This window comes from Mustela nigripes, chromosome 2 (genome assembly GCF_022355385.1).
Source record: "Mustela nigripes isolate SB6536 chromosome 2, MUSNIG.SB6536, whole genome shotgun sequence".
NCBI classification, from domain to species: domain Eukaryota; kingdom Metazoa; phylum Chordata; class Mammalia; order Carnivora; family Mustelidae; genus Mustela; species Mustela nigripes.
This window is the reverse complement of record NC_081558.1, coordinates 4365843-4391764: the sequence shown is the minus strand read 5'-3', so window position 1 is coordinate 4391764 and position 25922 is coordinate 4365843. Positions and strand designations below refer to the sequence as shown.

The 25922-nt window shown below is 54.5% G+C and overlaps 1 protein-coding gene across 1 annotated transcript in view; it reads left to right on the top strand.

Annotated features, from left to right (window-relative positions):
- Positions 1–7110: 7110 nt before the first annotated feature.
- The window catches only part of MLLT1 (MLLT1 super elongation complex subunit), a 62675-nt gene continuing 43863 nt past the window's right edge, over positions 7111–25922 (top strand). The window contains 3 exon segments of the mRNA XM_059388784.1: positions 7111–7321; positions 16697–16877; positions 23876–23958. Of these exon segments, the coding sequence (XP_059244767.1) occupies positions 7310–7321; positions 16697–16877; positions 23876–23958 (276 nt within the window). The 5' untranslated portion in view covers positions 7111–7309.

Genomic DNA, 25922 nt, shown 5'->3' with positions numbered 1-25922 from the left:
GCTTCTGTCCCTAAATACACAGCAATAATTTGTCTCCTGTGCCTGTCTCCTGGCCCCTGCTGACCCAACCTCACAGCCTCCTCTTAGCCTCCTGACTATGGAGGCTACAGGTGGGTAGGAGATCTGGAGACGTCTTGTCTAATTGGAACCAGCCATGTGATCTTGGCAAGTCCCAGTCTCTATCAGGGAGGACTCTTTGGGACAAAGAATAAAATGTTCAGCTCCAGCTGGCTGAAATGACAAATGCACCATCAGCAAGCATATATATTTTTGAAGTTAAGGATCCAGCTGCCCATATAGCTGGATCCAGGCTTCCAGTGATGTCACCAGGGGCAGTCTCCCTCTATTTCTGGTCTACCTCATGGGTGGGAGGCAGCTGCCAGCTTTAGATCCTTCCAAGTTGAAAAGTATATACCGGGGTGTCCGGGTGGCTCAGTCAGTCCTTAGGCTCAGGTCATGATCCCAGAGCCCTGGGATTGAGTCCCCTATCGAGCTCCCTGGGAGCTCTGGTAGTCCCAGAGGTAGTTGGGAGTCTGCCTCTACCCCCTTGCTCATGCTCTCTCTCCAAATAAACAAAATCTTTTTAAAAATGATTTTATTTATTTATTTGACAGACAGAGATCACAAGTAGGCAGAGAGGCAGGCAGAGAGAGAGGAGGAAGCAGCTCCCTGCTGAGCAGAGAGCCCGATGCGGGACTTGATCCCAGACCCTGGGATCATGACCTGAGCCGAAGGCAGAGGCTTTAACCCACTGAGCCACCCAGGCGCCCCTAAAATATTTTTTTTTTTAAAGAAAAGTATACACCAAAGCTCTATGTGCACATGCTCAATGTCATTAGTCAGTAGGGAAATGTAAATCAAAGCCATGAGATGCCATTTCATATCTATGAAGTTGGTCATTAAAAAAAAAAAAGAAAAATAAATGTAGGAGAGAATGCAGAGAAATTGGATCCCTTGTACATTGATAGAAACATAAATAGGTGAAACCACTGTTGAAAACAGTCTGGCCATCCCTCAAAAGTTAAGCACAGAATTACTATACAACCTGGCAATTCCGCTCCTAGGGATATACCCAAAAGATTGAAGATATATATTCTAACAAATACTTGTACAAAAAATGTTCATAGAAGCACCATTTGATTACAGTCAAAGGGTGGAAAGCATATTAATGTCTATCAACAGGTGAACTGTTAAACAAATGTGGTGTCTCCATAAAATGGAATATTATTCTGCTATAATAAGGAGTGAAGCAGGGACTCAGGCTGCCATGTGGATGAATCCCTGACACACGATAGTCAGTAAGAGAGCCAGACACAAAAGATCACATGGTATGTGATCTCATTTATATGAAACACCGAGAACAGGCAGATCCACGGAGACAGAAAGTGGATTTGTGGATGCCAGGGGCTGAGAGGAAGGAACGGTGAGTGACAGCTAGTAGGGATGAGTTTCCTTTCCTTATGTCCTGGAACTGGTACAGGTAGCAGTTACAGAACATTGTGAATGTCCTAAATGCCACTGAATTGTACACTGTAATAGGGTTGGTGGTTAATTTTGTGTTATGTGAATTCGGGCACATAACATAAACTTTTATTGAAATTCAATAAAGCTCCCAGAGTCTCTCAGCTGGTCTTAGGTCATGGCCCATGCCATTAAACCGATTCCAGTAGCCACAGAGATGCAATCCTTTGATCAGCCAGGTTTGGATGTGTGTTTCCTCTTGGCAGAGGGGAGCGCCACTCTAACTGGGGTCTGAGAGGGGTGTGGGACAAGTAGGGGTTGGGAGTTGAAGTCCTCCCTCAAGCCTTGTGTCATGAGTTGACATTCTCCTGGAAGAGCTGCCATTTAAAAATTCATACAAAGTGGACTTACAGGTTCATACCGGCCCTGGGAGGAGTACCGGGATCAAGGATTGTTTCACAGAGGACAAGCCAGATGCCCAGTGTTGCGCCCTCTTCTGGGGGTAATGCTTTGTTGCACATATTTTCCGTGGGCTCCCCAAAACTTTCATGGCTCCCTATTGCCGATGGGATAAGGGTCAATGGCTTCGGTGTGGCATTCAAGATCTGCTGTGAGTTGAAGGTAATCTAGGGTGGGACTCCAACTGGCCACTGGGCTCTGCTCCAGCAAGGTCATACTCAGTATTGCTATGTGTGGTTGTGTGTGCCTTTGTGGCTGGCAAGAAACTTGTAGGTACAGGGAACATGCTGGAGATCAGGAAGAGGATTCCCCCAAATTCTGATGGGCTGAACCGTCTACATTGGTGAAATATAGGGGGGAGTAAAAGCCAAGCCCTCCCTGTGGGTGCAACTAAGCTGGACCACTAGGGGGCGATAGAGACCTAATGTAGTAGTCCTTCGGCCCCAGGGGGCAAGCTAGACTCCCTAGGTTCAAAATGATACTTTCTAGCTCTGGGAGGGACTTGGGCCACCACTTAGAGTCTCTCTGTGTATCAATTTTATTGTTTGTAACATTGAGATAACATGTATCGTGCATTTTGCCAGGGGCTCAAATTACTATTTATTTTATGTCTTTCTTTAAATCTACTCCCTTTGCTCACCCTGGTGTGTTTAAATAGGAAACATTGTGTCACTTTAAGAAGTCATTTCTTATAGATAAGAAACAACTAGAAAACTGGATACAGTAACAACAGAGAGTGTTATTAACCGCAGCTCAGTGATTCTGTATGCAGTCTGCACATTAGAATCTCCAGCTGAATGTAAACAAAATGTGTGTGTGTGTGTGTGTGTGTGTGTGTGTGTGTGTGTGTAGAGGTAGGTTGCTCTCTTACTCCAGACGAATAAGACCAGAATCTCTGAAGGTGGGATTTTTTTTTTTTTTAAAGGCTCCCGTCACCGGTTTTTTTTTTTACCGATTATCAGGAGATTTCAAAGTCCAGGCACCAGATGTGATCACCTGTCCCAGGCTCTGAACTCTAGATCTGTTCTCTTGTCACTAAGATAGATTAGAGAGTGACAGGGAGGAGTTGAAGACACACGAGCACCAAGCCAAGACTTTTTCTTGAAGGAGTTAGAAAGACTGAAGAGAAATGAAAAGGAACCAATCTTCTATGTGATTCAGTATGATTTCATTTCATGAAACAACTGTTTACTGAACATCTACTTTGTGGCAGGCACTGTCCTTGGGATACATCAGTGACAAAGACCCCCGCTTTCTTGGAGTTTCCATTCCGTCTAGGGGAAATAGACAAGAAACTTAATAAGTAAATATGTCTATATTACAAGGTGATTAGTGCTGTGGATAAAGGAAAAATTAGATCAGAGTCACAAGAGTTGGAGAGCTATGGTTGGGGGGACAGAATAAGATGGGATGGCCAGGGTAGACCTCATTGAGAAGGTCCCCGGCTCTTGCCATATACTCGCCATGGAACTTTGGAGTAATTCGCGCCCCTCTGCACCTCAGTTTCCTCACCTGTAAAATGGGGGCAACAACACCTACCTTCTGGTATTGTAATGATGAAATAAGATAATACCAGTTTGGACACAGCTGGTGTTGGCTATGACAGTGCCACCACTAATGAGAAAAAGGGGCAGCCCTCTGTTGACCTCCTGAAGGAAGGAATACAGTGGTTCTATTTTAGGCACAAGATGTATTTTTAAAAACTTTTGCTTGTTATTACAGAAATTTACACATACAGATATAAAGCATAAAAAATAGTTTGATGTATCCATCCCCTAGATTTAACAATGTATAACATTTGCTATTTTTCTATTTTGCATCTATTTTTAAATTAATACATTTAATTTTTTTAAAAGATTTCTGTTTCTCTATTTATTTATTTATTTGACACACACAGAGAGGGGGAGTGCACGAGCAGGGGCAGTGGCAGGGAGAGAGAAAGGCAGGCTCCCCGCAAAGCAGGGATCCAGGACCCTAGGATCATGATGTGAGCCGAAGGCAGATGCTGAACCCAATGAGCCACCCAGGGGCCCCTCATTAAGGTATTTTGAAGGCAATATCCTTCTAAACCAATCCTATGCCTCTCTTTAAAAAAAAAAAAAAAGACATTTTCCAACACTACCATAATCTTATTATTGCAACTAACCAAATGCATTTTCAAGTATCAGCTGCTACCATCCATAGTCATTCCTCCCCAGTGGACACAGCTTATTTGTTCAAAACCCAAGGTCCAGGGACAGACGCCCACATCGCAGTTCATTGTGAGGCTACCTCCTATGCCTCTGGGCAGTCACCTTTCCTCTCATTCCCTCCCGTTGACGCAAGGAAGCCAGGGCTGTTGAGATCCTATTTTCTAGATTTGTCTGCCCATCTTCTCATGATCTCATCTTTCACGCTTCCCCTACATTCCTGGGTTTCTCCTGTGAACCGGCAGTTAGGCCATTAGGGGTGAGACCAGATTCAGGTTAAACTTTTTGGGCGAGAACTTTCTTTTTGGTGCCGTGGACTTCTCATCACCCCTAGCAGGAGCCCGTCATTCTGCTTGTCCCACTGCTTTGCTGCTAAGGGTGGTCACCGAACCAAGGTGGTGACAGCGTGATGTCTTCCATGGTAAAGCTACTTGTTTCCTCTTTGTATTTAGCAAGTGATCTGAGGGCAGATCTTTGGTGAACATGAGACTTTCCAGTCCCCTGTTACCTTTCAGGGAATGGTTTCAGCCTCCATGGATAACTCTTGCCCACAATGGTTTTTTCATTAGTGGTTTCAAAATAGTGATTTTTTTTTTCTATCATCCTTTTAGCATTATCAGCAGGTGTTTTTCTGTGCAAAGGGCTTTCCCTCATCAACTGGGCTGCTTTCATGCTGCAAAGGCATGGTAAGCAAGGCCTTGATGCGGTTGTCACTTTTGAAAGTAATGAATGAGCTACGGTGTTGTTCTGATATTATTATGGAATCGTGGATATTTATATGTTCATGGTGTCAAGAAATCCATTAATTTTTTTAATGTGGTAAAAATATACATAACAAAGTTTATGATTGCAACCATTTTAAGTGCACAGCTCAGTGGTGTGACACACACTTACACTGTGGTCCAGCCATGCTCATCATCCGTCTCTAGAACTTTCCATCTCTCCTGAACTGAAACTCTGACCCAGGAAACACTGACTCCACACCCCCTGCCCCACCTCTGGCTCCCACCATGTCCTCTCTCTCTCTCTCTCTGTGGAGAGGACTCCTCTAGGGACCTTCTGTGAGGGGAATCAGGTGGGATTTGTCCTTCTGTGTCTGGCTTATTTCACTGAGCATAACGTCCTCCATGTTTTAAGACTAAATCATATTTCATTGCATGGATGGATCCCATTTTGCTTGTCCATTCAACTGCTGATTGACATCTGGGTTGTTTCCCCGTTATTCTTCCCAATTCTTAAAGGGTTGTGCTTGATTTAGTGGGAGCCCTGGAATATAGTTTTGAAAACCCCCAACAGTTCAAAATTTAACTTAAAGAGAATTTCCCAGATGAGTAAGGGGGCGGTGGTTGAGTCCCTGAAGCTTTTCCTTGCAACAACTGTAGCTGGAAGGTTTTTCACTGCAAGCTTCCTTTAGAGACAAAAGGCTAACCCGCCAATTTTTGTCCCTTTACTGGGGACAGTGGTTCTGAAATTTGATTAAGTTTCACTATCGTCCGCAGGGCTAGTATGGCCATCCCTCTGGGTGCAGGTTGTGCACCCAGAGTTTCTGATTCCGTAAATCAAGGGAGATTAGAATTTGCATTTTGAATAAAGTTCCCAGGAGATGCCGAACCTGCTGGCTCAAGGACCACTTAGAACTACTGATCCACTTACATCCGGTTATAGGATTAAAAAAAAATAAAAAAAGTTGTACTCACATCAAAGTTGCTCCTTATTTTCTCAGCAGGTCCTTCATTTCTTCCCCCCAGCACGCCCAGCCCTAGATCAAAAGGTAGGGTATTACTATGACAGCGTCTGGCCTTTTTCAGAGTCTTATGTGGAATTATGTTCATTCCAAAGTTACTGATTTCCTGATGTTCTTCAGTACAAAATAGCACCCTGATTACCTAAAGAATACTTGGCCGACACTTAAAAGTGAAGGCGGGGTAGGAGGGGGCAAGAAAACCTCCAAGCAAACCAAAAGCCCTAGTTTAATATAAGAAGAAGTCTAAAATAACTGCACAAAGGCGCCTGGGTGGCTCAGTTGGTTAAGTGTCTGCCTTCATCTCAAATCATGATCCTGGATGGAGCCCTGAGTCAGGCTCCCTGCTCAGCGGGGGGCCTGCTTCTCCCTCTCCTCCCTGCTTGTGCTCTCAGTCACTATCTCAGCCTCTCTCAAATAAATAAATAAAATCTCTAAAGAATAAAATTAAGCATACGAGTCCCCAAGTTGCAGGCAGAAGTCCCATTGTCTGAGAGACAAGTGGCTTGCAAGATCCTAAAAAAGATGGAGCGGTATGTCTCTGTCTCATCCAAACACAGTTTACAAATTGTGAAATTATATGATCACGGGTAAATTAAAAGGTTTTAGAGGGGTTAGGGGAATGATCAATTTCATGGATGAAATGAGGCTTTCTTGATCATTTTAATGCAGAAGATTTCAAATGTGTATCATCGAAGTCAGTGTGAACTAAGACTACAAGGTACTGAGCGTCCCCATTTCACAGATGTGCAAACTGAGACTCAGACAGAGAGGCTAGTCGACCAGGCTTTCCCTGATGCAGATCCAGCATTGGAAAATTAATTTCTCGCTCCAGAGCCCGGAGCCCATCCCAGGACACGGTAGCAACCCGTGGCCAGGAAACAAAAGTGTTCCTAGAGCACCCTCCCCGGGCCTCGAACCGACGCCTCAGCTGGACCAGGTTAGGCTCAGGCCCCCGGGAAGCTGCGGCCACGAGGCAGCGCCCCCTGCGGGCCGCAGTGCGCAGGCGCGGCACGCCCGTCCCGCCCCCGCCCCCCTCCACGTGCGGCGCACACCTCGCGCTCCCCTCCGCAGGGCTCGCCTCGCGCCTCCCTCCCTCCCTCCCACCGCCCCTCCGGTTCGGGCTTCCCATTGGCTGCGGGCTTCGTCCCTCCGACCGCAGCCCGGCAGGCCCCCGCCAGGCAGGAAGTCCCGCCCCAGGAGCGGCCGTCCGCGCTGCAGATTAGCCCAGGCGGCTGTCAGTCGGGGCGGCAGGCCAGAGTCGGCGGCGGGGGCCCGCGGTCGGTGCGCGACCCGGACTGGCGGTGGTTTCCGGTTCCGCGGGGCTGGCGGGCGGGCGGGCAGCCGGGAGCGGCGGCGGCGGCGGCGGCGCCCGACAGACAATGAGGGCGGCGGGGCGGCGCTGAGCGGCGGCGGCGGCGAGCGACGCGGGGCCCGGGGGCGGGGCGGGGCGCCAGCCATGGACAATCAGGTGAGGAGCGGCCGCGCCGCCCCGGCGCAGCCCGCCGCCCGCCGGGTCCCCTCCCTCCCTCCCACGATCCGCCCGCCCGGCCCTCCTCGGTCCCGGCCTCCCCGCCCACGCTCAGCTCCCGCCCGCCCCGCTTTGTGCTCGCCCGCCGCTCCCCCGGCCTTTATGTGGGGCGGGGGCGCCCCTCCCCCATCCGCGACCCCGGCCCGGCCAGAGCCCCTCGGACTTCTCTGGGGGTCCGGACCTGGCCCAGCGCAGAGCCCCCTGAGACGGCCCCCCAAACCGCAGCCCGGCCCAGACCCCCCGGGATGCCCCCCGGTGATCCCAGTCCAGCCCAGAGCCTCTGGGACGCTCCTCGGTACCCCGGCCCCGGGGCCACAGCCTCCGCTGGCGGCTCAGACTCCCCCGGGACTCCCCCTGAGACTTCAGCCCAGCCCAGCACCCTGTGGGACGCTCCTCGGGCCCCGGAACCAGCCCAGAGCCCCCACAGGTGGCCCAGAAGCCCCTGAGATGCCCTTTGGGACCCCAGTGCGGCCCAGAGCCGCTTGGATCCCAGCCCACTCCAGAGTCCCCGCAGGCACCCCTGGGGACTCCAGCCCCGGCCAGAGAGTCCCACAGCTGGCCCGGGACCCTTCAGATTGTCAGATCTGGGCCGTACCACCCTTCTGTGGGTCCGGGGCCTGACTCCTTTTTTCTCCGGACCCTCGGCCCTGAGTCCCTTCAAACTCCCTGAGCCCGCAGCCTACTGCTGCTTCTTCCTTATACCGAGTGCTGGGGTTTGAATCCCCCCACACCTCCCGGAATCCCCGGGACCTTGGTGCGGCCTCCTGCTTCCTCAAACCTAGGCCCACCTGAAGCCTCCTTAGCCCTCATTCTCTCCAGGACCGAGCTTTCTCTCCCTCTTGATCTGGCCACTCTGCCTTAGCCTAGGTGACCGTTTTCCCTTGAACTCTGGCTGGGGCCTGGGTGTTTCCCACAATGACCCAGGCCTGCGTTGAGCTCACCCCCTCAGCCCGATCACTTTGGACTCGGGCTTGCTTCCTCAGAGGCTTTGACACCCCCCCCCCCCCAACCCTTGATTCCTCAGCTCCCTCTGGTCTCAGGCCCCGTCAGTCCCTCGGTCCCTAGAGCCTGACGGGCTCTCTTTCACCTTCAGACCTTTCTCTTGGACCAGGCCCAGGGGCATTTTCTGCTCTGACCTGGAGCCCCCTAGCCTGTCAGACCCCAGATGGCTCGCCCCCCTCAGCGTGGGTCCTCTGTGCCTCTGCAACCCTGATTGACACTTCCCCACACTTCCCCCCAGTCCAGATCTCAGTCTGCCTTTTTCACCCTCAGCTGGCTTCCCTTTGCGGACCCCAGTTCCCCAGCCCCCCTGTACGTCTCTCCTTGCATTCAGGGTCTCCCACTTCCTCCCAACATCCCCAAGCCTGATGTTTTGTCTTTCAGCCACTCTCCTCTCCCCACAGCACACCCCATATCCCTTCCTTCCCCAGCATCTTAGAGCCTTGCTCCAAACTCAGAGTGGTTCCCCAACCTCCATAAACTCTCCCCATGGCCCCTTTCCCTCCGTCTGGAAACCCGGAGTCAACTCTGTCAGTTTAAGTAAACCTGAGGCCTTTCCGGCCCTGGTCCTGCCGTCACCAGCTCTGCGCGTCTTCTTCCCAGTGCCCACGCCCCTCCCCTCTCAAGCCCAGGACCCGTGTGGCCCCCAGCATGGGGTCCTTTATTTCTTCATCCGTGCCCACCGCCCCTGGGCTTCCAGGGGCACGAGGCCAGGAAGGGCGGTGGTGTGGGGCTCTGGGGGCGGCCGCTGAAATTTGCAGTCGGTGAGGGCAGGTTGGGGCGTCCCTGGCTGCTGGCGCCACTGAGGCGGCTCTGTCTGGTAAGGTGCTGTGTGGCGGTGAAGTTTCAGGGGCCCGTCCCGGTCACCTGTGGTGGTGCAGGATCACTGTGGCCTTTCTCTTGAGAGGTGGGGTAGAGTTTAGAGCTGTTGAATGGTGGATTTCTGTAGCGTGGTGTGAGTTCACTTCTCTTAAAGGTACTGAGTTTGTTGCGTCCGGCCTGTGCTAAGTTAGAAAACAAAAGAGAATATACCTTCCGTGTCCACTTTCAATGAAGGCCTCCCCCCCCTACCCCCCCGTGGGAAAGTCTTGTTGGGTACCACGCAGGCATAGAATGTGACTCCCTCCTGTTGCCCCACTTGCTAGTCCCCCGGGAGATATCTTCGGCCCAGATGTGTCCATTCCCCCATGATTTGCCAGGCCCTGGCTGTCTGGGTTGCTGTCATTTATGTAAGTGGAATGGTGGGGATAAGTGCCATTCTTGGCCGTGACAGAGGGAGAGAACAGTCCTGCTTGAGTGGACTGGTGATCACACTTGGGCTAGGAGAGAGATCGCCACTGCCCAGTGGGCAGCCGCTAGCACCCGTGGCCGTTGACATTCATGTGCATGAGAATGAAAAAGTCAGTTTCTCAGTGGCACCAGCCACATTTAAGTGCCCATTAACCACCACTCCTGAGCTGTTGGCTGCCTTCATAGGCAGCTCAGAGACACAATAGTTCCATCATGGCAGAAAGTTCCACGGGCCAGTGCTTGTCTAGATCCTTACAGAAGTATTTGCAAGTGAAACTGATCCCAAAGGAAAGTAAGTGGCACTTTGTAGTCTGATTCTCTATTCCTGGCTGCATTTCTGCCACTCTGTGAGAGGCCTGGGAGCTCTGTCCCTTCCTGACAGAGGTGGCACTCCCTGGGAAGACAGGAGGGAGTGGTGTCCTTTACCCAAGTGGGCAAGTTGGCACTGACTGTTCCAGAATGACTTGAGTGCATGGAAAATGCTTTGAATTCACCAGAATCTTGGCTTTCGCTTTCTCCCTTGAGATGCCCCAGACCTGTAAATGCCTCAGCCTGATGGGAAACAACAGGACTTTCCCCTAAGGGCCCCTTGCCCCACTTGCTTTGGGAAGGTTTCATTCTCTTTACTTCCCTGCCATATTCTCTAGAACTTTTCAGACTCCGCTAAGAAGGGGGATTCTGCATTTTACTCTGGGCTCCCAACTTCTCAACATTGAAATCCTTTCCCCATGGCCAGAAAATGTCTTTTCTGTTTCCCTTTTCCCTGACTTTAACTCATCTGCTTGATTTCCTTAACCCTCAGTCCAGACCTACAGGTCCATTGTCTGTGGTGTTTGTGTTTTGGGGGGTCACGTCTGGGAGACATGGAGGGTGTGGAAGGGTGGGCACGGGTGAAGGCGGAGCAGATGGCGAGAACATGGAGAAACGAGGCTGGAGACCGCGTCTCTAGGCACAGAGGTGGCCTAGGCTGCTAGGGGTGATGTCAGCACCTGAGCGGTCCTGTTCTCTGTAGGACCAGGGAGCCCTCCCTTCACAGAAGCACTGAGCCTGTCACCTGAGGGGGGCAGCCAGCCCACTGAATCACACAGTTGAAATGACGCTTGCTGATTCTCCCAAGTTCACATGTGAGATACACTACTGTTGACAATCCTCTGTTCCAGAGAGGTTTGTTTCTGACAGTGATGGCCCAGTTTATAGAGATGGAAATGGAGGCTCAGGAGGGTCCCACGAGGAGTCAGGACCAGGTGGGATTCCTAGGTGACTGTGTCCCTTTTCCCAGACCTTGGAGAGAAACGCTCAGATTTGCACAGAGCACTGTCTTCAGGGTGACAGGATTCTCCCTGACCCAGCTCTCAGACTGTCACTGGGCAGTTGACCTGCTGAATGGTCTGTCCTAAAGTTAGTACGTTATATAGTTTTTGAGGTAGGAACCAGAATCGTCTTTACCTTTATAACCATCATAATTCCTTTCTTTCCCTTTTTCCGCCCTTAAGATTGATTTATGTTAGAGAGCGAGAGCATGAGAGTGAGCGAGCTGGTGGGGAGGGGCAGAGGGAGAGAAAACCTCAAGCAGACTCCCCGCACAGCGGAGCCTGATGCAGGGCTTGATCCCACGACTCTGAGATCATGAGCTGAGCCGAGAACAAGAGCTGGATGCTGAACCCACATCCCCATATCCGTCACAGTTTCTAACTCAAAGTTTTGCACTTTGCTTTGCCAACTGTTGGTTGAATAAAAGTAACTAGGAATCAGTCACTTTGTATCCAGGCCCACCTGGCGTGCGGTCAGAAGCCTTGATCAGGGTTGTACTCCTGCAGAGCACGCTGCTTTCTGGAGAACTTTGTGGCCAGCCGGTGCACCGTCCCCGCGGCTGCGGGCGTGAGAGTTGGGACACGTGTGTAGCATAAACCCTGTCCCAGCCTTCCTGGCTGGCTGGCAACGCTCAGTCCTCCTGGGAATTTGCAGACTAAGGACTGGGGGTGTCATTGCGTCTCCCCATGGTCTGCGCACTTATCCTTAGTTTCCAGGGAGATAGTCACCGAGCCCCTTCTTGTCCCTTTGTCATTAGCCTTATGCCCTGGGCCAAAGGGATGAGGCCAGATGAAGAGCCCGGGTACTGCCGCCTTCGCCCCTCCCAGTCCCCGCCCTGTGTCACGGGGTAGAAGACCAGAGCCTCATGCAGGGGTTGTGAGAGCTCCTTTGGCTCTTTCCCCACCTCTGGGAGGGCAGTCTTCAGCTTGAGAGGATTGTCACTGAGGGATCCCCATCATGTTCCCATCTTCCTTGTGTTCTGATCCTGGTGGCTGCTCTTAAGAGCCCCCCCCCCCCAGCTGGGTCTGGGGGGAGAAGTTTCTGCCAAGAGTGTTTCCTCCGGTCTGGTGCTGCTGTCGCACTGTGGGGCCAGCACCTTCTCACGCCTCCGTAGCTGGGGACCTGCAGCAGCCGTGCCAGCAGCCGTGCCAGCCCCAGCTGGACTTGGCACGGTCAGTCTAGGCCAATGAGGGGAGAAGGCTCTTCGGTGTTCTCTCCTCCTGGGAGGGGAGGGAATTGTTGCATCTGAGGGAATTGGATCCGGTCGCCAAACTCCAGGCATAATTATACCACTCAGTAAAGTATGCAATCCCCGAGGAAGGGCGTCTGTTGAAGAGAACTCCCACAAGGAAATCAGGGGAAATCTTACAGTTAAACTTATTAAAGACCTGCCTTTGGGGGCCCAGGCTGAGGGCAGGGTCCATCGGACGCAGGAAGAATCCAGTGAGGAAAGGCCTTTGAAGCAGCGGAGCTGTTGGAGGGAGGCTGGCCTACTCTGCCGGGCGCTGGCCATGTGAGTCCACGTTTGGGGGGGATCTGTACTGTCCAGTGAGCAAGCGCCCTCTGGGGTCTGTTTGCCTGGCCTGCAGGGCGTGGGATTACCACCCTTGGATTCTAGTGGATCTGAAGAGAGCAGTGCCCGGCCAAGGCCTTCAGCCCAAATCTCACACCCCATCGCCCTCCGTGCCCCACAGTTGCTCCATCTCCATCTGAGGGCATAGAAGTGGCACAGTAAACTCTTCCCAGGCAGGCCCAGAATGTTCCCCTTTGTTCCCAGCTTTTGGAGCAGGGAGTGGGTGCCAAAGAGGTTCCCAAGGTTCTGGGACATGGCAGGCACCGAGGCCGGGTCCCTCAGGCTCCTTCCGGCCGCCCACTTGGAGGTTGCACGGGGTGTCTGTGAGCAGCGGGCGGGACAGGCGGGAGGCATTCCTTCCAAGACGCCTGAGAGCTTAACCTGACTGGCAGGTGACCTCTTTATGAAGCTTGGCGCCCTTCCTGGGGAACGAGCTAACTGATTCACTTCAGTTCTTTGGCTCTGCTGCAGGGGGAAGGAGTCCAGGTTGGGAGGGGGGGTTGCTGGGCAGAACCCTTGAAGGTGGAATTGGCTGAGTTGCACTAAGAAGATATCATGACTTGACAAGCCAGGATGACTGGGGCAGGCTCAGTTTCTCGCCTCTCTCCAGTTCAGGGAGCTTGAATGTCTTCCGCAGTCGGCGACTTCTTTTCTAAGACAGTGGCTCAGAATCTGAGTGACGCTACCATCTTTATTTCTTGGAAGAGTCCAGCATTCGGGGGTGGTGGTGGGAGCAGTCCCCTCCTTAGCGCACCAGCGGCCGCTGTCGTCGGCCCCTGGAGGGTGGGGGGTGTCCAGGCTGGGTTGGCGCCAGCCCCGGGGGCATAGATGCTGCCCGGGCAGAGCGCTGGGCATGGTGTGCCAGCGCAGCGATCGCCCAGCGCCGCTTCTCAACCTTCCTGTTTACTTTGGCCTGTGGAGCGGGTGTTTTGGCGCTTCATTCTCCGTTTCTGATGGAACTGTGGTCTTCCATTCTTTCACAATAACTGCCCTGCCCCTGGTGTGCCCTGGGTAGGAGCCCCAGCCGACCAGAGCTGCTGAGAAGGCAGCCGGGCAGACTCTGGGGAGACCTCTCCATCCGGAGGAGCTTAACTCCGAAAAACTGAAAGTCAGAGTCATTTGCGGGTGTGTGGTCACAATCCTGCGTTTTTAGTCCCCCTGTAACCCCCCAGCAGGCCAGGGAATGTCTCCCGATTTCTCAGGGGGAGGCCAGGTGGGCGAGAAAGGCAGAGTTTCTGTCCTGTGTGTGAGGGCGTGGGGGGTTGCCGCCCACTCGGGGTAACATAAATACGGTTCGGGCTCGTTTCCGTGGAACGTGGCCTGTGTGCGGTGCTCTGTAGGTGGATGCCTGTGGTGGATTTGAGCATTACTTGTTTATCCAGACGTTTGCTCCCTCGTCTGTAGCTTTTGGTGTGGTGTTTCCCCCTGGAGTGTCCCCTGTCGCCTGTCCTCCTCCCCCGCACCCCTGTCGCCTCTTGGCATCAGCACTGTCCCCCTGCCCTGGGTCTTGGGGCTGAACTTCCCGTCTCGCCTCCTTCCACTCTTTCTTTTTTTTTTTTTTTAATGTTTATGTATTTATTTATTATTTATATCATCCGTCCCCCAAGTGGGGGACTCGAACTCACAGCTCCTGCATCAAGAGCCTCGCGCTCTCCCGACTGAGCCACTCAGGCACAATCTGTCCACTCGTGAGTCCTGCCAGTTCTCCCATTTCAGACTCGTCTAAATCTTTTCTAGCCACTCCCTCTGGTTGCCTCCTAGCAGGCTTGTTGTTTGTCGGTCTGTCCTTTTCTGCCTTCAGCCTAAACTGTACACAATTGCCGGGGAATTTTGACTCAGATAGTGTTTCCTTGCATCCATCATTTGCTTATAGTTGGCTTTCATTTCCGCTGTGGGGAATCTGAATGCTCCATTCCGATCCCCACCTGTCCCTCCAGTGGCCCCGGGACCTAGAGAGCCCGTGCTTTCTCCCCTGTGGAGCCCCACAGTGATTGATCCCGGGCTGGGGTCCTTCTACTCTGTGGTTTACCGTTGGCTGGCTAAGTGCGCGGAGCCTCCCACTAGCCTTTCCAGGCGCTGGGACCCCCCCGGTCCTTATCAGTGCCCTTATTGGTTCTTCCCTCTTGGAAAGCACCACTTAGAATTTGCTGCCCTAGGAAGGCTCTCCAGTTTACATTTTCCCTCGTATTAACTGATGCCTCGTGTATAGTGGTTCGAAGCTGGAAGTAAAAGGACAAGCTAGATGTGGTTCCTGAGGAGGCAGCAGTGAGCGGCCACGGAGCAGGGGGGTGGGGGGTGGGCATGAGTGCGTGCCATGGGGGGGTTGTACCCAGACTGCCGCAGAGCCTCCAAGGCAAGCCACCAGCTTGGGGACGGCTCACGTGCTTGGGTGTGTGTGCGTGCACGCGTGCCCGCTCAACCCAGAAAACCTACATGTGGCACACTCTGACTTCAAAAAGCTTAAAAAGTGAGAAACGATGAGCATCTTGGACTTGAGGAGACACACAGGCGGGAGACGGGAGGTGTGCTGAGGCGTTCGGACTTTATTCTAAGGGAGTGGGGAGCCATGGAAAGCTGAACCGGTGGAGCGATGGGCTGTGTGTGTCCTGCTTTCCTGGCAGTGACCCAGAGCACAGGGACAGAGGGAGGACCCGATTGTGGGGATCTTCTCTCTGGTGCGGGGAAGGGGGCGGGAATTGCATAAGGTCAGCTGGGGAGAAAGGGGGTCCAGAGTACAGAGCAGGGGGTCTCTGGTGGGTGGTGGGCGGCAGCGGGGACCGTGGTTCCCTGGAGGGGGCGTTGCTGAGGAAGTGTGAGTTGCACGGCACCCAGCACCGAGCTCTTGGCTGTCTCAGCGCTTGGGAACACGTGTCCACTTGGCCTCTGCTTTCTTTGTAACATTCTTGCATTGGATACTAGGTGTCGGGCTGTATCCATGAAGAGCCTGGGGAGGACCTTCCGAGCAGAGTGGGTGTTTACTGTGGGCTCCCTGTAGGTGTTTTTGGCCTGCCCAGGCGTAAACGCCTTGTGGCTTGGTGTTCAGTGGGGTGGAACTGACATGAGCTACGTCACACTTCGGGCGCAGTGTCACACACGTGCGTGAGGAAGGGAGCCTGGCTGCTGGGGCTGCGGGTCCGCCTGGGACCCGTCCCCCCGCTGGCTTCATCCTGGGCCCTCCCTTCTCGCTGTGTACCACCATTCTGCCCTTAAAACAGAAAGCGTGTGTCTGTGTGGACTCAGGTGACCCCAAGGGTCTCTTTCCCCACAGGCCTCCCATGGGATGGAGGAGAGGGAACGCTTTCATCAAGGAGCTTGGGTGACCTGACTGACTAGTGAGGGCAGATGGCAGAGGGGTTCAGGGAGCAGGCCCTTGGGGGACATACCTGTGCTTGAATCCGGGCCCTGCTCCCTCACCGAGGACAGTGGGCTGCTCAGCAGCCCAACTGTTTCCTGTTTCCTCAATGTGGAATGAAGGAACTGCGCTGTGGGTCACACTGGGAGATGTATTCTGAGAGCTCGTGGTGAGGGTTCCAGCTCTGGACAGGGAGCCGCCCCCGAGAGTCAGACGTCAGAGCAGAGCCAACAGATTGTGAGCCGATGAGCTCCAGCAGTGACAGATGCTGAGAACATAGGATGTGACACAGCGTGACGGGGGTGGTGGTGGGTGCTTTCAGATCGGGTGGCTGGGGGTGGGGGGGGGGTCTTCCCAGAGGAGGTGACACTCAAGCCGAGACTTCAGTGACAGAAATGAGCCAGCCGTGGAAGAGCCTAGGGAAAGAGCACCTGAGGCAGAGGGTGCCGAGGGTGCCGAGGTCCCGAGGTCCCGAGATAGGAGTGAGCAGGGCTTGCTGGAGGCACCCGGGCCGGTCGTCCGGCTGGGCGGAGGATGAGGGTGAGGACAGGAGGAAACAGAGGGCCTCCAGTGGGCAGGCTGGGGAGAGAGGGCCTGACCAGCCGCTCACACCGTGTCCGGTCCACTGTAAGTACAGGGAGGCTCTTTGAGCTCTTGTGGGTTGAGACTCCCGTGGCTTGAGAGTCTTGTCTCTTCCTGTGGCCAGCGCCGAGGGCGACGGGGTGTGATGGCTTGCAGTTCCCTGCTTTGGGCTTTTCACTGACCCGTGCTGGCCTCTCTCTCCCTCCAGTGCACTGTCCAGGTCAAGTTAGAGCTGGGACACCGTGCCCAACTGCGCAAGAAGCCCACCACGGAGGGGTTCACCCACGATTGGATGGTGTTTGTCCGTGGCCCCGAGCAATGTGAAATCCAGCACTTCGTGGAGAAAGTGGTCTTCCGGCTGCACGACAGCTTCCCCAAGCCCAAGCGCGGTGAGTGCCTCCGGCCTCGGCGGGGCAGCCCCGCGGGGACCGAGTGGTGGGACGTAACCCGTGTGTCTTCCTCCTTGAAAGTCTTGTTTCCTCCCTCTCCCCGGGAGCAGCGGGGCCCGCGTGCTGAGCTGCTGACTCGCACTCGTGTCCGTGCTGGAGGGAAGGTACCCAGCCGGGATGCGGCCCTTCGCAGACCCTCAGATACAGTGGTTTTCCTCCCTCTGCTCCACTTCTCCTTCCCCTGATGAGTTCGCTGTAGGGAAAACCCAAAGGAGGTGGGGACTGTGTCTGGTGTCACTGTTTAGACTTGGGCTCCCAGAAGCATCCAGAGCACGTAGCCCGTGGCCAGGGGGTGGGGAGGCTGACTTCCTCCCACCTGGTGAGTAATCAGGAAATTGCTTATTGGGCCTACTTTTGAGGATGAGAGATGCCATTTTAAGAATTCGTGATATTTGGGGCAAAAAGCATAAAGGGTTCTCATGTCCCCGCAGTCCTGTTCAGTGTGCTCTCCCTCCCTGCTCCCCCCTCAGACTGCTGTTGGGCAGAAGGAGGGGCCTCATGCGTGTACTGGGCGCAGGTCCCAATGGCCTGTGGCCCAGCGGTCTGACGGGGCAGAGAGGTGGGAGCTCACCCAGCTTACGGGGGTCACAGAGCACTCCCTGGGGAATTTGGGATGAAGTTGGTGACTGTCTCCTTAGCTCTGTGGGGGCCGGTGCCACGTCTGTTTTCCTCGCCATGGAGTCCCCCGGGTGAAGCGCAACACGTCACGGGTCCAGTAATTAACTTCTTGAACGGGGGTGTTGATAAAGGAGAGAAGGACTTTTTTGCTGGAGAAGGACTTCAGGGCAGGGAGAGCCGCTGCTGAGCCCTCCACCCCCAGTGCTGGGGAGAGGGGGCTGCGCGGGCGCAAGCGAGGATGGCCTCAGGCAGGAGCAGGAGCAGGAGCAGGAGCAGGAGCACGGTGTGGAAATCCCTGGGGGCTGGGGCCTGTGCCAGCCAGCGACTTGTGGTCTAGTGGGGAAGTGACGTCTCTTGCTCATGCAGAAAGTTCTGGTTCACAAGGGAATGCAACTGGAGATTCCTAGCGCCGTGCTGGCCGTTTTGTTCTGGTTTCCTTCATGGGTCGTCAGCCATTCCTTTCCCTCGTTTCTCCTCTCCTGGGTCCTCACCCGTCTCCTTTTCCTCCTTTGCTTCCTGAGCGTCCGGAGGAGAACAGCTCTGCTTACTACGCCAGCAGGTGTCTGGCAGCACCGTCAGGAGTTAGAGCCGCGGTGCTTCCCGGCAACTCCCTGCTCAGCTCTTCGGCGGGCGGGGTCCCTGTGCAGTCTCCCCGCAGCGCCCTGACCCATGCGAGACAGCCTCAGGAGGGCCCCGGGAGTGGCCTGTGCTTTAAAGCAGGGTCTGCGCACTGGCCTGGGGCTGGGGGAGCGCCCCTGCTTGTTCCCGGCTCCCGCACGCCCCTTGATCCCGGTGGGCCTGCTCTGTCCGCGCTGCCCTCTGGGACTGGGCCCTCTGCGCCTCCTTAGGCAGTTTCCTCTCCAGTGCTTTGCCGTCACCCTCCCCCGTCTGCTCCCCTCCTGTCTGGGCTGGCCCCGGCGGGATGCTTCCATCTACCTTTAAGCTGTTCATTTCATCTTTGTGTCCCCCCGCACCCCCTGCCCCGGGCACCCGAAGTGACACGAACGGCAGTCTCCGGTTCCCATGCGCTTGCTCTGTGCTGTGCTTGTGGCAGCCTTGCTGTGTGGGGCCCCCCAGAATCCCTGCAGGCAGATGTGCTCACTGGGGTTCAGAGAGGCCCTGTAGCCCGCGGCGGTCACGTGGAGGTGGCACCTGCTACGTTCCAGGTACCTAGGAAACGGGGTGACGAGTGGGGCGCGCTCTCTGAACGCGTCAGCTCGGGGGCAGAGGTGGGATCCGTGGCTGCGGCGTGCCGGGGGTGAGGTCTGTCTGTGAGCACGGATGCCCGAGCCCAGGGAGCCGCTGCCTGGAAAGTGGCCCGTCGTGACCACGGTGGTGTTGACCAAACCTCATTGTGCCGGCTGTCAGCGAGCCATGGATCAGGTTAGAGAGAGTGAGCTTCGCACGGGGCACTCTGAGATTACACTTGGTATACTTAAAAAGTGTTTTTTCAATCAAATGCATACTCCTAACAGACCCAACAGAAGCGTGTGGGGCAGGAGGTCTCCCTTTGTGTCTCACACTGGCCGTGCTGCCCCAGGGCACTCGAGCCCTTTGTGGATTTCTCCTTCTCAAACATCATAAAGCAGTCGAAGCAAATTTGCTACGTCTCGATTTTCCAAATTAAAACGGTGTTTTTAACTTACCAGCTCTATCCTAAACTCCGGCCCTTCTCCAGCATCTCCTCTAACGTTTTGTAGGTAAGTGATTCGTTTTCAGTGGTTGTCTTTGTGACTTTGAACAAGGAGGCCGAGCTGCTGGCCTTCTGGGTCCTCCGCATCCTTGGAGGCAGACCTCTCGCTACCGGGTCTAACTCAAGGTTTCGGTGCCCAGCCACCCACATGCTGCATGCTTTGTAGACTTTTTCTGTGTTTTTGCTTTTGTTTTCATTTCTTTCCCTCCTTAGGCCCCTTTAACAAATTATAAGTGTTACTTACCTTGTTCTTCCTTCCTCCCCCGCCTATGGGGGGAGAGATTTATGTCTTGCCGTATGCAGTTTGCTGCTGTAACCCTAACGCTGAAAGGATACAGTAGGGGCTTACTAAATATTTATTGAGTAAATGAATAGGGACAGGCCTGTCAACCTTCGTCTGTGCTTTCTGACTTTCCACCTGGGAAGAGAAAGACCTGAGAACGCCCGTCTTTCCTTGAACCTTCTTGGAGGCTGCCCTTCTGCTCTCATATTAGGGGATAATTCTAGAAGTTGGAAACCAACTGTTCTGTTGATTCTGTACCTTGTTAGGCACTGGTCATTGCCAGGATTTCATTTATCCTCTGAGCTCCTGGCCACCCAAAGGACAATGCTCAAGGTTGTGTCAAGGTCAGATGGGTCCTTTTTATCATTCTTGGTTAAAATTTCACCCTGTTTACTTTGCTTCCTGTTTGGACATAACTTTGAATAATTTGCTTATACCCTCTTTTCCCCCTTGTGTTGTTCTTCAACATCCAAAGCGCTTTGCTTTTTTCACATCCTCTTGATCATTTCCTTTATTTGGTGGAGTCTCCCCGCCCACCACGACCCCCGATATTTCATTCTGGTTCTCCGTATCTTCCTTCTCTAATTAGGACTGGCAGCTGTCAAGGCCACCTCCTAGCCGTTACCCTGGGCCTTTATTGCTCTCCTGTGGGGGATCTATTTATTACCCTGTGTTTTGGCTTGTTGCTTTACTGGAGTCCTTTCCAAAGTAATGTCCCAAGAGACTAATTCCTGAAGCAGTTTCTGAAGAGAGGCACGTGGGACGTAAGCTCTGACTTCTGTGCACTGGAAAGCGCCACTTACCCTGTGTCACACTTGACTGATAGTCTGGTTGGGTATAATACTTCCGTGGGAGACCGCAGTCTCGGAGCCCCTTTAATACTGCTTCATCGTCTTCAGGGACTCTGGTGCTCGTTCTGATGCTGCTGGGGAGGCTGCCTTGCACGTTTCTCTGCTTTCCTCTAGGAGCACTTAGGTGCCTTCTATAGTGTTGTTTCTGGGGTCTTTCTGTTGTTCTTTTTGTTGTTAATGTGGGGTATTTGGTGTCTTTTTTTTTTTTTTAAGATTTTATTTATTTATTATACAGAGATCACAAGTAGGCAGAGAGGCAGACAGGGAGAGAGGGAGAAGCAGGCTCCCTGCTGAGCAGAGATCTCGATGTGGGGCTCAATCCCAGGACCCCGAGACTATGACCCGAGCCAAAGGCAGAGGCCCCCAGCCCACTGTGCCACCCAGGCGCCCCTGGTGTCTTTCATTTTTAACTTCTTTGACAATTTCTATTTTCCCCCCCCCCCCCCATGCTGCTTTACTCCTGTATGCGTCTTTTCACGTGTAGAACAGAAACAATTGTATCCGTCTCACAAGGTTGTCCTGAGGATTAAGCGTGTTAATATGTATCAAGTGTTAGGAACAGTGCCTGGCACGCAGTAGGTTCCCTATAAATATTAGGTGCTGTTACTGTTTGATCTGAAGTGTTTCTTTATATCTTACTCTTAAAAATGTGTCTTTTTCCCCTGCATCTTGGCACGTTTCTTCCACTCCAATTTCTAGTCTTCGCATTGAGATATAAAATTTAAGTGCTCTATTTGTAACATCTGAAAGCCCTTTCCTACTCTCCAGCGGTCCTTTTTAAAGTATTTTGTTTCTATTTGTTGGGCAGATCTTGGATCTGAGGACATTGGCTCTAGTTTGTTGTTCTCCCCAAGTTCTCATGTGGTCTCCAAATGATTCCTGTTTCTTTCTTTCTTTCTTTTCTTTTCTTTTTTTTTTTTAAAGAGTTTATTTAGTTGAGAGAGAGAGCAAGAGAGAACACAAGCAGGGGGAGGGAAGGAGGGAGAACAGGCTCGTCGCTGGGCAGAGAGCCCCACGTGGGGCTCGATCCCAGGACTCTGGCATCACGACCTGAGCCAAAGGCAGATGCTTAACCCACGGAGCCCCCCAGGCATCCCTGAATTATTCCAGTTTCTCTGGGTTCTTTCCTCTGGGTGGGAACTCTCACTGAGAGTGCTCTGTAAGGCAGAGTGGACTTTGTTGACCTGCAGGCTTCTGATTGGGGAGTGGAGCCCCCAACTGCAAGATGAGGAAATGACCCCCTGTGGTGGAAGGGGGGTCACCGTGGCTGGATCTGGGAACTGAGGCCAGGCTGGCCGGGGGGAGGCCAGTCACAACAGAGCACATTACAACCCCCTCGAGGGGCTTGAAGTTGGTCCTGAGGGCAGTGGGGAGCCACCAGGGCCGCGGTCTGGTTCACAGTTCAGAATGTCATCATAACTGCCTGTGCAGAAGATTCCCAGGAGTGAGCCCGAGACAGAAGGGCCAGCGACATGCTGGGTGGCACCCCATGCGAGCAGCAGGGTGCCGGGGCAGTGGTGCATTCCAGAGTGTTTTGGAGGCAGATGTGGTAGTGCTTGGTGATGGATGAGCTTGGGAGACGGAGGATTGGGGTGACCTTGGGTCCTTGGGTGGGAGGTGGGCAGCCTGAGTCCTGAGCTGTGGGGTGCTGGGGAAGGGGGGTAAGGAAACACTTGCATTTCCCACCCGGCCCCCTCGGGCAGGTGTCGGAGAAGCAGAAGGAGACTGCCTGGCGCAGAGGTTTGCTGCTTACCTCACCCAGGCTACCTGGGCTTACTACCTGGTGGCCCAGCCTGTTGTCCTGGAGGCAGGGTTGCTCCTTACTCCTGGGTGGGCTGACCGACAGACCGAGGGGGCACACAGCCCTGTAAGCCAGGCCAGACAGGCGCCCTCCTGGCCTCCACCGTCACTCCAGCGCCTGACTCTGCCAGCCGCAGACAGTGGCAGAGCGAATGGATGGACGTAGTCGCCGCCGCACTTGGCAGTGATGGTCACGCAGAGAGAGTCTGCTGTCAGGTGACAGTGTTTGGGGAGCTCAACAGAGGCCGCAGGGGCCACTGCTGGCCTCCAGGGGGCTGTGCTCTGTGCTGTGGCCTGTCGTGGAGCTGTTTGGGAGCCCCCTCCCCGACACCTGGTGGGGGGTCAGTCCAGTTGAGTAAGCCGCATTCACCAGCAGTGGGCAAGGTCCTGCACCCTGGAAGTGTCCCTGGGGCCGGCCACAGGGCCTGGCTCCTAGAGTGCCCAGCGAGCACACTGCTGGCGAGGTGGACTTCGAAGGGAACAGGCTCTTCGGCAGGGCAGGGGGGAATGGCATGGGGGATTCTAGGTCGTGGCTCCTGGAGCCAAGGCCAGCTCCCCTGCAGCTCATACCCGCTCTGGTCTGTGAGGTCCGAGGAGCTCCTGAAGCCTGAGCCGCAAGCCCGTCTCCTGCTCCCCAGGGGTTTGCAGACTGGGGTCCCATGCAAGGCCTTCCGGCTAGCCCTGCCTCTGGGGGTCCCTAGTTCTTCCAGACCTACCCTGTTGGCCAGTTTTACTGGGGTAAATGAGAGTCATGACATATTTGACATAATGATATTGGAGATGTTTGAGAGCTGAAGATTTTTGTTAAAAGAAAAAAACTTATACCATTTTAATGGAAAAAAAAAACCAAACCCTTTTCATTATGTTCCATGCACTGTTTTCCAGCAGTTTCTGGCTCACTTAAGAATCACCTGACTGGTGCAGACGTGTGCATAATGGTTTTTCACAATCAGCAGGGTGTTTTCCAGTCTCCCACTAGAGTTTGCCTCTGGAGAGGGAGGGGTGGGGACCCAGGGGAGCTGACCTGTACTGTTCTAATTTTTCGTAAAAGCGGGAAGACGGTCTTCTCATGGCAGCATACATGTCAAAACATTGAGGTTCATTCTGGAGAGTGTGGTTGCTGGAGGTCATTTTACTTGTACTTCGCTGTTCTTTTTGGTTTCACCTTTTCTTCCCCCCAACTCTGGGGTTAACGAGTCTCTATTCGGTCACTTGGGAATGCCTTTGGGAGGCGCTAAAATGGAACCCAGGGTCCTCCCAGTGAAGACCCGCCGTCACCATCTCCCGTCTCTCCCTGCGTCTGTGACACTGGCGCCCCGCTGGGCCTCCGTTAGCGTGTTAGAGTGAGCAGCAGCAGGCGGCGGGTACGGCCCTCCCTGCCGGGGACACTGGGGCCCCGCGGGGTCTGGCACCTCACCTCACTGCCCCAATTCAGGTGAGCTCGTGCAGGCCGTGGCCGGCCGTGGCCGCTCTGACCTCGCTCGTCTCCCGCCCTTCCTGCATCCCTCGGCCGCCCTCCTGCTCACTCCTGTGCCTTGTGATGCTTTGAATTCCGTGGGATTCGACACTCCCGGGGGAGCTGGCCTCCAGAAAAGCTGCAGTTCCTCCAGGTCAGCTGCGGGCTTGCTGTTGCTGGCGGCTTGGGCCTTTGAGTGTGCGGCGAGCTGATGATGCATTTTCCCTTTCTTTTTAGTGTGCAAGGAGCCCCCTTACAAAGTGGAGGAGTCGGGTTACGCGGGCTTCATCATGCCCATCGAGGTGTACTTCAAAAACAAGGTAGGATCCCGGGGCAGCCGCGAGAAGGACACGCCGTTCCCAGAGGAGGAGGTGGAGCCGGGGCTGCACGTGGGTGGAGTGTTGGGGTCCGTCGGAGCAGACATCCCAGTTAGGGCGCCGGCGCACAAAGCGGGGCATCCGTCTCATGTGGAAGCTGGGGACTGGGGAACCGGCCCATGGGGCGGTGGGTGGGGTTGCACGTGGACGCGGCCTGCTCGGGGAGCAGCCGGGCCACATCCCCGTTCGGTTGCCCTGCAGGTGTGTGTGGGCCCTGCGTCAGCAGTGACGTGCCATGTCAGGGCCAGATTCCATGGGTGGTCTTAGGGGGTTAGTCACCGGTCGTGCGGCCAAATGCGGAAGTTGCGTAGACGTCCACAGTAGGCGAGCGGCTGGATGTGTTTACAGTGCGTCTGTACAGAGTCTTCGATGACCCAGTGCGGTCGGGGGGTTAATTCTGGTTGCAAAAAAGCAAGCTTAGGTATATTATCCATAGAGAAAAAGAGGTTCATCAGACATGTTAAAAGGGTAAGCTGGGGGTAGGGTTATAAGGGATTTTTTGTTTAATTTTCTTCCATGTGTGTTTTTTAAACACCGTGACTGTATATATTTGCGTATATTGTTCTGTTCCGTCCGGGCTGCTGTACCTAGATTCCACAGACTGGGTGGCTTACGAACAAGAGAGTCCATGATCAGGGTGACCCCTGGGTCAGGGAGGGCCCTGTCCCGGTCACAGACTCCTTGCTGTGTCCTCACATGAAGGGAGAGGCGGCCATGCGTGGGGTCTCTTACAAGAACATGCATCCCATTTGTGAGGGCTCCAGCCCCAGGACTTAATCACCTTCTGAGATCCCACCTCCTCTGCCCAACCCCTCGGGGGTTAGGACTTCACAGAGGAATTTGGAGGGGGGGGACACATTTGGACCCTAGCATTTTTTTTTTTTTCTTTTTAAAGCCCAGCGATTAAGATTAGAAAAGCCTTCCTGCTTCTCACAGGTGCCACCTTGAGGCCGTGGTGAGCTTTCCTGGCTCAGAGGTGTGCTTTCCCCCAAGCCGCGCTGACCTTGGCTCCTTCTCAGGAAGGAGCTCTCCCTGGGAGGCTGGCAGGTGCCACTGCTTGCCTTATGAGTCCCTTGGTTAGTCCTCTCTTCCGCACGCCACCAGGCACCGAGGGCCTTGGGGAATGGTGCTCAGCTGTGCCAACCCGCTGGGAGCCGAGTGCCACTTCAGCGGCTAGGACTTGGTGGGATTTGGTGGTGGGCCCCCCTGGGCCCAGGTCACAGAAGCCTGGGTCATCCCAAGGCTTTCGGGGATCAAGACCCGCGAGGCCTTGGGGTAGCTGCTCTCGAGAGAAGAGGCCAGCCCGTGTGTGCGCGGGCCGGGGCTCCCTGTCTCTTTGGCAAGGGCTGAGTGGGGGAGATGCAGGGGAGAGGCTGCCCTGCTGGGGCTGGGCCTGTAGCAGGCGGCGGGGCAGTCTTCCTGGACCCTACCAGGGTCCAGGAGCGTGGAGAGGGGGCGGGGACTGTGGAGGTGGGCCGGATGCTGGGTGAGTCTCTGGGCAGGGCTCCCTGGCCTTTCCGTTCCCTGGGGGCAGCCTGGGGTGGGGAGCGTGCTAATAGCCTGCTGACTGGCTGGGGAGACTGAGTCCATCCGCAGAAAGCCTTTGGTATTCGTGTGCACCAGTGTTCTGAGGGGCGGCTGGTGTGGGAGTCCTCTGGTCACCTGAGCTCGTCTCTGGGTGAACTAGATTGATTCCTTTGAGATTCAGAAGCAGTTTGGGGTCCCCCAGGCCAGCAAGGCTTTTGTGTTTTCTGAGATCTTTCTGCTCTCTGGTCCCTGACACTGGTGGGAGCTGCGTTTGCTGCCCCCTGGGCAGTGCTGGTGCCCGCCCGGTTTCCCGGTGTTCCCCGAAGGGCGTGCAGGGAGGCTAGCGCTTTGCCTGCGGAGGGTCCTGCACAGAGGCTGCG